Source organism: Oreochromis aureus, linkage group 3 (genome assembly GCF_013358895.1).
Source record: "Oreochromis aureus strain Israel breed Guangdong linkage group 3, ZZ_aureus, whole genome shotgun sequence".
Classification (NCBI taxonomy): domain Eukaryota; kingdom Metazoa; phylum Chordata; class Actinopteri; order Cichliformes; family Cichlidae; genus Oreochromis; species Oreochromis aureus.
Genome location: NC_052944.1, coordinates 11897433 through 11909986, shown reverse-complemented (window position 1 = coordinate 11909986; position 12554 = coordinate 11897433). Strand labels below are relative to the sequence as shown.

Genomic DNA, 12554 nt, shown 5'->3' with positions numbered 1-12554 from the left:
GCTAACTGGAGGAAATTACTAATAACAACCCCAGTGTGCCCACAGCTGTCTGCAGCTGTCTGTGGCAGAGGTGCTAAATCTTATCTGAAAATTGAAGAAACACACACACATGTCACACATCTGCTTTGGTAGAACAGCTTACAGGGATCACTCCCTTTGCTTCAGCGCTTGAGTTTTGTTTTAGCCTCACGCTACACAGTCAATTTCTCCGAAACTTAAGATTTCATTTTGGACTGAGAGGACTGACACGATGGCTCAACAGTGACAATGGATTTTAAGAGATTAAGCAAAATAATAAACATCTGAAAAAAGTGCTGCGAGCTATGGATACAATGCAAAAGTACACCATCAAACACAGAGGTGTGTTGTAGATCTCTGGATTTAATAATCAGAAAACCAACCTCATGGTTGTTATACTACATTACACATGGAGGCATTTTGCAGATGGGGCAATGTGAGAACAGTATCTAGTTTAACATATTCACACTAAATAGCTTCTTAGAAAATAATCTATAAAAGTGTTTCTATTTTGCGAAATCAAGCAGGACAATAGGAATTAAAGCTATCACACTAACCTCAAAAGATTGCATTTTTTCCCCCCAGTATAGTTTTACTGTATGGTTTAGTAGCAAATTTGATAACAATAAAAAGCATCTCATTTCTTCCTTCTTTCATATTTCTAATAATGATTGGTTTAATGGACTTGCAGTAAATTTCATGTGCTCTGCACAAAGGGAAGATTTTTTTTTTTAAAAGTATCAGTGTCCAAAAATGTACAGAGCCAGCTGCTCCATAGCGTTGAGTCACCTCCTCATAGTGCTCTGATGATGGGAACTTGTGGTAACATTTAGTCTTAACTGACATAACATATTGCATCTATAAATGTGATTAAAATGTTTACCCGTGACTAACTTTTTTCATTCTGAACAAACAGCATATTTCAGGTTAGGGCTGCACAACTATTTTGTCCAATATTAAAATGACAGTTGTTTGTCACAATTATTCACAGATTGTAGCGGCAAAATGTGTTTTGATTGCACTGTCGTGTCAGAATACTGCTTTCACCTTTACATTGTGCTACACTCATGTTAATTAATCTTCATAAATTAATGTTTGCAAACAAAAAATATAAAGTTTTCCACTCTGTTATTTGTACCTGCACAATAGATGTGAATAAAACTCAAACCTATATGAGCTCCTTCTCTGTTTCCCTGCAACATTTTGTATAGATCTAATTTTGCCACATAAATAACCTTCTGATGTGTTTACAGTAAATGTATTTGATGTTAGCTTATTTTGTTACTTTTAGTGGGCCTATGACATTCTGTACCCAGTTATTAAAATGTTAAGTGTAAATCATCCCCAGCCCACAATAGTAGCTGAATTTACAACGATTTCAGATCTTTTTACTTTTCAATAAGAAACCACTGATGTGTAAAACAGGCTGACAACAGAATGACGTAAACCACACTGCTGCAACTGTGCAGCTCTCAGGTTTTATCTATTGTTTCTCTGTGCGGCCAGCAGGGGGAGGTATTTTGCTTAGTTTTTTTTTTAATATTAATGAAAAAATTTTTCATGAAAATTGCAAATTTGTTATCTGTTTTATGACATTTTTCACTGTAGATTACAACAACATCAACCTTTTTTTCCCCACTTCTAAAATTCAGCATCACAGGAAGCTGGATCCCAGTTGTTTTCACAGAGGGCCAAGCAGTGGAGGAGCTGCCGACCTCCCAGTAATACATGTAAAAGCTTTATTTTATACTGACTCTGGTCAACTTCATCTATCATAAAAATTTGTTTGATGATCTGAAACATAAGTGTGGCAAATATGCAAATAGCTAAGAAATCAGGATGGGGTAAATCGTTTGTCACAGCACTTCTGTTAGGCTCTGAATGAAGAGACAAAGTCAGCAGCCTGGCTATGAATGTCTTTAATGTTTCCCAGATCAGAATCACAGCATACAGTGTATAATAACTTCTAAAGTAAACAGAAATATCATCACCTCATTTATTTATATAATTTTACTTTACTTTTTTTTAATAATCATCTTTTTTTTTATTCCATTATTTAACATTTTTCTTCATCTCAAGTCTCGAGTTTCTGAGTTCAACAAAGAAAGTAGAAACAAGACAACAGGTGCAGATTTGCAATGGACACCAAGCTGAGGGTTTCTCTGTGGGTGTCACTGTCTCTGTGCACGTTTGACACTGTGGAAGTGACACGGGATCATCCAATCATCATGTTTTGCTTTGCTGACAGTTTTTGAGTGTTGAAATAAAATAAATCCAGCAGTTAAACCACAGACAGGACAAAGTGTGGCTCTAACAGCTGTTGAACACACACAGACTGTGATGTACTCCACACGTCACCCATCGCTCTGCACTTTTCGAGCATCCAACTGTTTTTCTGCTACATAACATCACTGCACGAGAAAAACAACGGACAGACAGACAGACAGCACAGTGTGACACGAGCAGGTCAGACCACCTGTGTGATCTCATGAGTCTGTGAGGATATGAGGCATCTTATGGTATCAAAGCCCTGGAGTCTGTCAAACATGGCTACATGTAAACACTGCTACATGTTAGGTGAGCTAACATTTAACTGACTGCACTTTTTTTCAGTCTCTGTTTAGGTCATTTATGTCCTTACTGCGAATCACTGAAAGGCAAAGCTGGCTTTTATCGCTCTGATGTTACGCACATCATGCAGCACAGATTCATCTCTGATCACAAGACTCATATTTCAAAATAAAAGTCATCTAAGGCTTGAAAAGAAGACGACGATTTATGACAATCGCAGAGAAAAATTGTAACGAAACGATTTAAAACTTCATGAAAATGTTTTTTCTCACTGAAAACTAGCAAATCCTAATAAACAGCATGACTGGCCCTCTGCTGTGAGGGGGCTTCAGTGGAGATGACTTCTGCTACAGCGACCTTCCTGCTACAGGATGGTCACATGATAACGATCAACGTTATGACAAAAATAAAATAAATGTTGAAAAAACAAAGACAAAACTGATCGGTAGTCAGGATGAACTCATTTGAAACCTCAAGCTAACGGCCATTTTTTTCTTCTCATTACAAACTGCACCTGTTGTCTTTTGTCATCACAAAATAAGCATATCATTCATTCACTCCAAAAAAACAAACAAAAAAACCCCAAAACAAAATAAACAAGAAACTTAATATTTACAAATATTTTGTCTGTTTTTTTTCTTACACTTAAAAATGTACAGTTCTGATCTTCTTCCAGATGTTTCGTCTCCATCCGTCTCCCAGTTTGGTATTTTCTTCTCTGTCCAGTGACCTCAGAGTGAGCGCTGAATGTGCCACAATGGCGCCCTCTAGTGTTAGCTTATAAAACAGACAAGGAGAAAGAACCGAGCCGAATGAAAGGACTGGTTTGTGTTCTCTCCTCTGCTGTAGCTGTGTGGTGCTGAGGTTAACTACACAACCCCTCGCCGCCTCCTTATACACAGGAGTGAGTACAAAAGGGTTCGTATGGACGCATCAGCCGGCCGTCCTTCTGCTCCACACTGTTAGCTGAAAGATGATGGGATCATCCTCTGTCCTGTATTTAAGGCTGAGAGTCTTTGTCCAGTCTCTTTTCCACAGCTACTGTCCACAGCACTGATCCACCTGCAGCACAGCCCCAGTCAGTTGTTTTATGATTTACATTGTGCACGTTTCCCTTCCAGTGAGCTTACAAAACCTCTGACAGGAGAAGTCAGGCATGTGTTTCCCCCACCTCCCCTTTTAGGCAGTAATAAAATAGAAAACAAACAAACAGGCTAAAGCTAGAGCACAAGCAAAGACAGCACCGGTGACTAAGTTCTCCCATACTGGACGTACGCTACCATGTGGGCTCAAACAGCAGCACATCAGCTCAGTTTACATACTGTTGACATCTTCATCAGAGGATCAGCAGGGAGCGCTGCTGAGCTGCAGTCGTCTCCACCAGAGTGACGGAGCAGGAATCACAAACAGCACAAACCCACCGTGTTGTTTCTACCCTGTTCAGGAGATCTGAGCCCCATCCCTTTTTTCATGTTGCAGCTCTGCACTGCAGGCCCTGAACGCCTCCGGTTACCCTCAGTGTGCTTAGAGTTTAATTTACAACCGACGAGCTCACAGATCATCTGCAGGCAGGTGAATGAACCCTTAATGTGAGGATAGTAGCAGAGCTGAACTGAGGTCAGAAATAGTGAGGAACGGTGTCGACACAGTGAAGTCAGGTGTTTGGGAGATTTTCTGATTATCAGTTTGGGGGTGGAGGGGGTCGGTGTTAAATAACAAAGGTGGTGCAGGATGGAGATAGGAGGAAGGAGGGAGCGGTGATGATATGGAGGAAGGTGTTTGGTTAAGCAGCAGGAAGGAGCTCATGCTGGAGTCTGAGTTTTTACTGTTGGACTTTTTCTGCTTTTTGTTTATTGTTGTCTGACGCGGACCCGCCTACGCTTGAGTGATGCAGATGTGATATCACACTCACACAGTGACAGCCGCTCCCACACACACACACACACACACACACACACACACACGTCAGTCAGAATACACATGTGCCAGAAATAAGGGGTCAGACAGGAGCAGCATCAGTCTCTGCTCTGTTTTGTTAATAACGTAGAAAAATAATTTTGTACAATCAAGCTACATCGACGGACGCTTTACCTCACGTACCCTAACAAGAAAAAGTAGTGACAGTAAGATGAAGGCTGCACATGACACCATGACTGAGTTCACAGCTGTTGCTTTGATTCTAACGTTTAAGACTTTTGGCATCGACTCCGTTTTAATAAATGAGTGCTGGGAGGCGTCGTTTGACTTCAGGAGCTCCTGCGATGCTCTTACTCTGCGGGAGAAAACCAAAAACCAAAAGTAGCAAACATGGAGCGATATGACTCGTTTAGATTTTGGGAAACGTGCATCGACAGGTACAGTGTCCTTTTCCCCGCGTCTTTAAAAATAATTCATGCATAGATCCCCCACTGAGAAAACCCTTTTATATACTTTCTCCTTTGTACACATTTTATATAGAACTATATATAATATCATTTCTCTATATCTATATTTTCAGAAAAATTCTTTCCACACAATAAAAAACAACAATTAAACAAATGCTTCAAACAAAACAACAAAGAAAGAGAAGATGAAAGAAAGAAAACCACGACTGAGGGCCAGTTTGGCACTTTGTCATGAGAACATGACAGAACTCTGTTAGTTGACGGTAAATAGTGATACTCTATTTTTCTTTCGTTTTTCTTCTCCCTCGATGAGAAAGCAAACACAGCAGTACTTACTTGGCACCTAAAAATGCTGGTAGAATGAAAGATATCAGTGTTTTCATAGTTATATGTTTAGTGTCGCCTCCCCTCCAAACTGCTCAGCAGATCGGGAATTTTAGAGAAGAGCAGAAGGGAGGCGTGTCACATGAGAGGAAGAGAGCAGTAATAAAACACGGATGTAGAAAAGAGAAGCATAATGTGCACATAACACACAGGAGATGGAAAAAGAGATGACGCTAAAAAAGAGAAAACAGCGAGGAGCGAGACAGCATTCGTCCCTTTGACGAATGTTGGAGGTCTTGAGCCTGGAAACAGCAGACCGTCTTTGAAAACAGTATCTTTGAAAGATCTGAGTCACCCACCCCACCCCACCCCGACCCAAACTGCTCATCTGCTGCTGTACACTTCAGTTGCACCTCCACATGCCACCAGTGGAGGGAGCTGCCAAGTTTTACAGCACATGACGCAGCAGGTGTAGTTGCTTTTGGAGAAAGAAGAGAATAAGAGGACAGAACGAAGGCCCACGTCTAGAGGCCTCCCTTCCAGAGCGGTAGCAGAGCCAGTGTTCCTGGTCCCTAGGTGGCGCTGTGTCGGGCCTGTCCCTACTATACCCTGGTGGTGGAGTGGGGGTGGGGCAGGGTGTTGTTGTGGCCGGTGGAGGGGAACGTGTTGAAGGCGTGAAGAGGCTGCATGCTGGTGATGGTGCTGGGGATCATGGTGATGGTGTTTGGCGTCATCAGCGGCACGTCGTCGGGGGCGCGGCGCAGCGCCAGGGTGTAGTCGGGAGGGCAGGCGGGCCGCAGGATGTCGTGGGGCCGCAGGGGCTCCATGTCGTGGTGAGCGTCGTGCTCCGAGTGCTTCATCTGCAGGGACATGATCTCTTCCTCCTGGCTGTGAGCCAGGTCGTTGGCGGGGCCGCCCCGCTGAGGGGACAGCCGGTGCCGGCGCATCTCGTGCCGCTTGTCACGCTTGTAGTAAAGGGCGGCGAAGGCCAGGATGTTGAGGAAGAGGAGCGACGCTCCAACCGCAACTGTCACGCTCAGTTCGGTGGAGTAGTCGCGGGTGTCTCCGGGAAAGAGGTCCTGGGGCGGGCGCTCTGAGCCCTCGGGCTCAGGATCTGACGGGAAGGTAGGGTAAGGATGACGAGTGGGTCTGGGCCTCGTGGTGCCGGGGACATGGCCTGCAGGGGAGCGCGTAGTGGTGGGAAAGAGCACGTCGTGCAGGCTGTGAAGATGAGGGACTAATTCCAGCCAAAAGGCCACTTTGTTAGCTCTGTAGTTGTCTCTGACACGAGGTTTCAAACCGATGTGAAGGTACTGCTTGTCCTTCGAGTTGAACTTGGTCCAGATGACCTCCTCGAAGCGGTTGGGCTTGGTATGAATGAACTTGGTGTCCTGAGGGACGGGCAGGTTGGGGTCCCTGATGGAGCATAAAGGTTAAACGTTTCAGTTCAAAGTTATACTCAGTCTCCATTATAAGTAACATGTGGCATCAATACACTGAATACAGACAGGAGGCCCATTCTCTGTGCAACCTTTAAACTATCTAAGACCAACCGGCTGCTCTGGGATCTGGATGCTTTTGGTGAACCAGCATGTTCAATTCTTCAAAGCCACACGGGAATTAAACTAGCAACCCAGATTCAAGTATTCAAGAGGACTACAAGGCTATACGCATTTTAATTACAGATTCACACTAAAACAAAAAGATGACATAAAACTAAGTCACCCGGCAGATTCAGCCCATAATAAGAGGCTGCTATTATTGCACCACTATCATACTTTACTGCAACAGTTCTATGGTAGCATCGCCTGTTAGAGTGTTAAAGCAAAGCACATGACAACAGTAGAAACACTTTAGGATTTCTAACACAATAAAAATTCAATAGATCAAAGAATTTAATGTTTAATTAATTTAATTTAATGTAATTCGTTTTGTAATTGTTTACAGCTGATCCTAAGAAACATTTCATTCTTAATATAGGCGCTAATAAATTACATATCTCAGTTTTTTCTTTGTACCTCTCTAGCAGTGATCAGTCAGGGGACCTGAAGGGACCACGATCACCGCACCACAATTTCTCTGTTCTTGAAAGGCTCTTCATGTTACATCTGTGTTGATCATTTTTGACAGAGTCTATAGTTAAAGCTGGAGCACACGACCCTCAGTCCTGCTGATATAGGCTCAGTTTGCAGTGGGAAACTTCCCATGATGCATTGACTTCATCATCCAACTGTGTTTACATGTCGCTGCTACATTTCATTAACTTTTGTTTCTTTCTCCTGTAATTTGATTGTTCTCGCTCTCTTTACCTCAAATTATAGATTGAATGATATTTAATTTCTTTCAACTTCTTCAAAAAACTGTAAAATCTGAGATTATGTTTAATTTAAATCATCACTAATTTGATCTGGTTAAAGTGTTACAGAGACTGAGCCCTGAGGCATTTAAGTCCTGTGACATGTTAACAGACTTAGATAAATTTACCTGAACTGTAACAAAACGGAAACACTTTGGAAACACATTAAAGTCTACAGCTAAATCAACACCTTTGCTTGATAAGCCTGTAGTTCTGTCAGAGAACAAACCGTAACAGCTACAGTTTACACTACTATGACATGAGGCCTACCCAGTCTTTGCGAAGTTAGTCCAGTAAGTCATGACCACAGCGCTCAGCATCACATCGTTCTTGGAGAAGTTGCACGGGAACAGGTCCGTGGCACCGATCATCGGTACGCCGAACACGTAAGGTATCTCGTCTCCGTGCGCGGCGTCGGCCCACTCGGGCCGCGTCTCGGTCTGGCAGTGGTGGTAGAACGTGTAAAAGTAAACTGGGGACTGAAACTCAGCATGGAGTTTGGCAGTGGCCACAGCTGGTGCCACCCACTGGTGGTCCGTAAACAGGGCCAACAGAGTCTTCCGCCGCATGTCGCCGTTGTCCCTGTCCGCCCAGTCTGTGTACATGAACTTAATGGTCTCCCTCAGGATGTCTTTGCCTGGTGAAGAAGCACAGGAGGGGAAGAAAGATAAAAGTGAAAACTGCTAAGAGTAAAGTAACAGCAGTGCGAGACATTTTTAAGAGATCGGTCTGATCGAAAGATATGAAACCAAAGCACACGTTGGTGAGATGAACCAAGAGCCAGGAAGCGAGTGAAAATCTAGAGAGGAAAAAAGTCTTTCACATAACAGAAGGAGTGACAGGCAGTAGAGAGGAAGTATGGCTGCATTATCCAAACATGTCTGTACTGTGACTGTGGTCCGGCTGTGAGGGGTTCGCAGGCCGATCTGTCAGAAACAACGACGCTGAGATTGGGAGCCGACTACCTGGGGGATGATAGCATTACTGCCCACAGAGCCTCAAAGGTTAAGGCGCAGACACGCCGTGATGTGGATGGGTGGCTCTCTTTAGCACGCTTGTCTTGTTTGATTCACTTCACATTTTACATTTTACTGATTCCATTCTTTACTCGCAGGTTTTAAACGCTTAAAGCACTTTCACAGGTTTTCATATTCTTTTGAAAATTCATGTGAACTCAAGCTGTCAGAACTGTAATGTGGGCTTTGATAATTGCCCACATTTGTCATTTTCACGATTATCTGTTTATTTTAATGAATACAGCAAAAAGAAAAATGCTAACAAATAAACAAATGCGGCTCCTAATAAGACAAAACCTGATGCTGCTGCAAAACGCAGTTAAGTGAGAGGAGGCTGTAAAATGGAATAACTGAAAAAGTGGCAGTGTACAGAGGTGGCGTCCTCACCCTCTGGGTATCCGTAGAGGTTGTCAACAAAGTTGGAGATGGTGTAGTCGAACGCCGCAGCTGAGATGCCGTCGTTGTCCTCACTGTCGTCCACAAACTTCAGCCCCTCTCCCTGGTTCACTCCTATCAGGATGTCATAGTTTAGGAACTCCCCCTGGTGGAGAAAATAAGGAAGAACATGCTGAGTGCTGGAACAGAGCCTGTGTGCATCACAAGTCTACAACAGGAAGTGCAGCTGAAAACCAGCTTTGTGAATTGGCAGCATTTCATTTCCCAGTAAACAAAATAAAGAATAGCTGTTGGCATGAAATTCCTACTATAAACTGTGAATACTGCAATATATGAAGGGTTCATACACATTTTTCAGGGTCAAATTCAAGCACTTTTTAAGCACATTCAAGGTCCATTTTCAAGCTTTTCCAGCACATTACCAAAAAAAGAAAGTATGTTTCACTTTGCATCACCTCAGTAAGACCATGTAAACATTTAAACAAATCATCTTAGGACGACTTAAATGCCTTTTGTTCCCCTTTTGTTAAAAGAGAAAAATGCACCACACAAAAATAGTGAAAAAGGAAACGGTTGCCTTACATGCATATAGTGTACAAACTCAACAAACACATTCCTCTTAAAAATTAAGATGTGCAAATGTGAACAAATCAACTTGTTAGAGATCTTCATCTCCATTTGAAATAAACAACAACCCAGAACACAGGAAAACTGCACCAAACACCACAAACACCAACAAATTAATGTCTTCTCATCAGATATTGATGCTTCTTTCCTGTGTGACACAAAAAAAATAGGAGACAGATGTTTGTTTGTTTTTTTGTTCTTTTTAACTAGTTAAGCACCCAAACCCATAAAATGGGGACATTTCATTTTCGAGCAGGAAGCTCCCCCTTTTTGTTAAACCCTTTAGATCAGGGGTCGGCAACCTGCGGCTCCGGAGCCGCATGCGGCTCTTTAGTCCTTATAGTGCGGCTCCGCGTGGTTTGGGAAAATAAATTAGTATTTAGCTGAAGTGTATTTTATTTATGTTAGTTCTTTTTTTTTTAACTTGTAGTTCTAAATTGGAAGATTATTGTGATTTTGCAATATACAAATAAAATTATATTTTGTTATTTTTTCATCGCTGGGGCCGCAGGATGTCGTGGGGTCGCAGGGGCTCCATGTCGTGGTGAGCGTCGTGCTCCGAGTGCTTCATCTGCAGGGACATGATCTCTTCCTGCACGGCGTTTCGCCGGTTTATCGAGACTTTCAACCCCAGGTAGGCCAATTATGGCTCTTTGGGTCTTAAAGGTTGCTGACCCCTGCTTTAGATGAACAGAGATTTTTAATTAAATACATATTCTTTAATAAATGTTCTCTTTTATAAAAAGTAGGATAATTAAAAAATTTTTTTTATTATAGCTCTATTGCGTAGAAAAAAAACTGTCTTGTTTTCTGTTGTCTGTTATATAATATTAGGGATGTTTGTGACAATTAATTTCTTAATCGACTGGACTAACCAATACTCCACAACTAGGAAACACTGAAATTTTAAGTTAAGTTTGAAAACAGTTTAAAAAAAAATACCCCATTCCAAAATGTCTTGTGACAATCTCATTGGCTTAGGGAGTGATGATGTCATAGGGAGATCTTAAGAATCTTAAGTCCTTTGATGTTTTTCCTTAAATAGGGGTGAGACACAGCAAGTTTTAGTTCGTTTCAGCAGCATCTGTGTTTGCAGCCTACGAAACGTTCACCACAGAAACATTTGGAAAGCTTTTCAAAGTCATCGTATAGAAACTCCAACATGTTTCCAAGAAACAAACAACCAGTTCAAAAAGATTACGCCGCCTCTCCTTCCTGGCGTGGCCGGCCAATTTCCCCAAATGGCGTCTCATCCTTCCAAAGGGCATTAGAGGAGAGTAGGAAGGAAAACTACCTTCTCCAGAAAAAAATGCAACAAATTGAAGATGAGAAACTTCAACTGGAGGACAAGTGTAGACGAATGGAAGCCCAAAATAAAGAGCTGGAAGAAAGACAACAGCGCCAGCCGGACATAAAAATTATTAATGAGGGCTGGGGAATCAAGTTTGCTCAGGCCCGAGAGCAAATTGTGCACCTCATTAAAGAAAATAAGCAAAAGAGCGCAGAACTAAAAGAAATGACCAACCAGCTCCAAGACAAGAAAACGATGACTGATAAGACACAAAGGGATCTCCAATACATCGACCAAATGGATCAGCTGCTCCAAAGACAGCTCCGTGAAGTTGTGGAAGAAAAGAGAAAAATCCAACAACAGAAGGAAGAGCAGGACAAAAAGCAAAGAGACTTGCAGCACGAACTGAAGAGCATGCAGGAAAAATACCAAATGCTGAAAGAAAGCCTGGATGAAACACTGCGCCAAAATAAAGACCTTCTTCAACAGAAAGAGCAACAGCAGGAAAGACTGGAAGAAGGAAAACGTATTGTCCAGGACTTTGAGTGTAAAAATCTAAAACTGCAAGAGTTTTGTAATCAGCTGGAGGACAAAGTAACTAAAGTGGAAGAAGAAAAGGACAAACTGGAGAAACGCTGCTCACAGATGCAGAAAAGGATCGATCAGATAGCAAGAAACAACTCCGAGCTTGTTAAGGGGATTTTGGTGGAATTCAATAACTTGAAGCGTGAAAACACTCAAATGCAGGCACAAAAACAACAACAAGACAAAATACATGAAGACCTGCAGCTCACGCTCCAAGAAATCCAGAAAAGAAACGAGCAGTTAGAAGACAAGCACAAAGAAGTCCAAGAGAGAAATGCAGACATGCACAAGGACAAGCTGATACAGGAGGCAACATCCAAACAACTCAAAGACAAGCTTGAAGAACAACAAGCAACATTAGAAGAGGTGGAACAAAGATGTAAGAAACTTGAAAAGCAAAACACAGAAACAATCGATGAGTTGAGAAATCTCATCCTGGAGAAAAAAGCGCTCGTGGAAAAGTGCATGAAAAAGAAGACAAAATGGTTCCGCTTGTTCCGGAGGAGAGACGCTGCTGCTTCCTCACCTGATGTAGCCTCGTCTTGCTCCACCTCTATTCACCCCCACAACCAGTCCCGGCAGTTGACTGTCCCCTCCTGAGCCTGGTTCTGCCGGAGGTTTCTGCCCGTGTAAAGGCAGTTTTTCCTCCCCACTGTCGCCTAGTGCTTGCTCAGAGGGGATTGTTGGGGTTTTCTCTCCTCTACCTTTTTTTTTCTTCATTTACTTGTTTAACTTTTTTCATTATTACTTCATTTTACCTTTTTTCTTTATTTACTTGTTTACCTTTTTTCATTATTTGCTTGTTTAACTTTTCTTTCAACTTATCTAAATAATAAACCAATTAAATTTATCCTTTGAGTATTTTTCGTCTCATCTTTACAGAATTTTTCCAAAACATTTTCAAACATTCAGATCTGTCTTTTATTGTCTTCTTGAAGCCTCATAGATGGTGAACTAAAAACCCCAGAAATTGGTTTGAAACATTG

At 42.1% G+C, this 12554-nt stretch overlaps 2 protein-coding genes across 2 annotated transcripts; one reads left to right on the top strand and one right to left on the bottom strand.

Moving 5' to 3' along the window:
- Positions 1-5569: 5569 nt before the first annotated feature.
- LOC120433350 (neuroligin-2-like) lies at positions 5570-10856 on the bottom strand. The gene is made up of 4 exons (XM_039599487.1): positions 10794-10856; positions 9057-9210; positions 7924-8290; positions 5570-6713 (listed from the first exon to the last, which is right to left on the bottom strand). The coding sequence occupies exons 1-4, from the start codon at positions 10854-10856 to the stop codon at positions 5900-5902; spliced, it is 1398 nt and encodes a 465-aa protein (XP_039455421.1). The 3' UTR covers positions 5570-5899.
- Positions 10499-12222, top strand: LOC120438864 (interaptin-like). Its single transcript, XM_039609345.1, has one exon. It carries the CDS (start codon positions 10855-10857, stop codon positions 12166-12168), a length of 1314 nt encoding a protein of 437 aa, XP_039465279.1. The 5' UTR covers positions 10499-10854; the 3' UTR covers positions 12169-12222.
- The last annotated feature ends 332 nt before the right edge of the window (positions 12223-12554 follow it).

What these genes read in the sequence shown, in the direction of transcription:
- LOC120433350 (XM_039599487.1), bottom strand. Translation starts at nt 10,856, where the DNA reads ATGTTGGAGTTTCTATACGATGACTTTGAAAAGCTTTCCAAATGTTTC. An exon ending in GTTTCTGTGGTGAACGTTTC is followed by an intron (nt 9,211 to 10,793) that starts GTAGGCTGCAAA and finishes TTTCTCCACCAG; the next exon opens with GGGGAGTTCCTAAACTATGA. An exon ending in CCTCTACGGATACCCAGAGG is followed by an intron (nt 8,291 to 9,056) that starts GTGAGGACGCCA and finishes CTTCTTCACCAG; the next exon opens with GCAAAGACATCCTGAGGGAG.
- LOC120438864 (XM_039609345.1), top strand. Translation starts at nt 10,855, where the DNA reads ATGTTTCCAAGAAACAAACAACCAGTTCAAAAAGATTACGCCGCCTCT.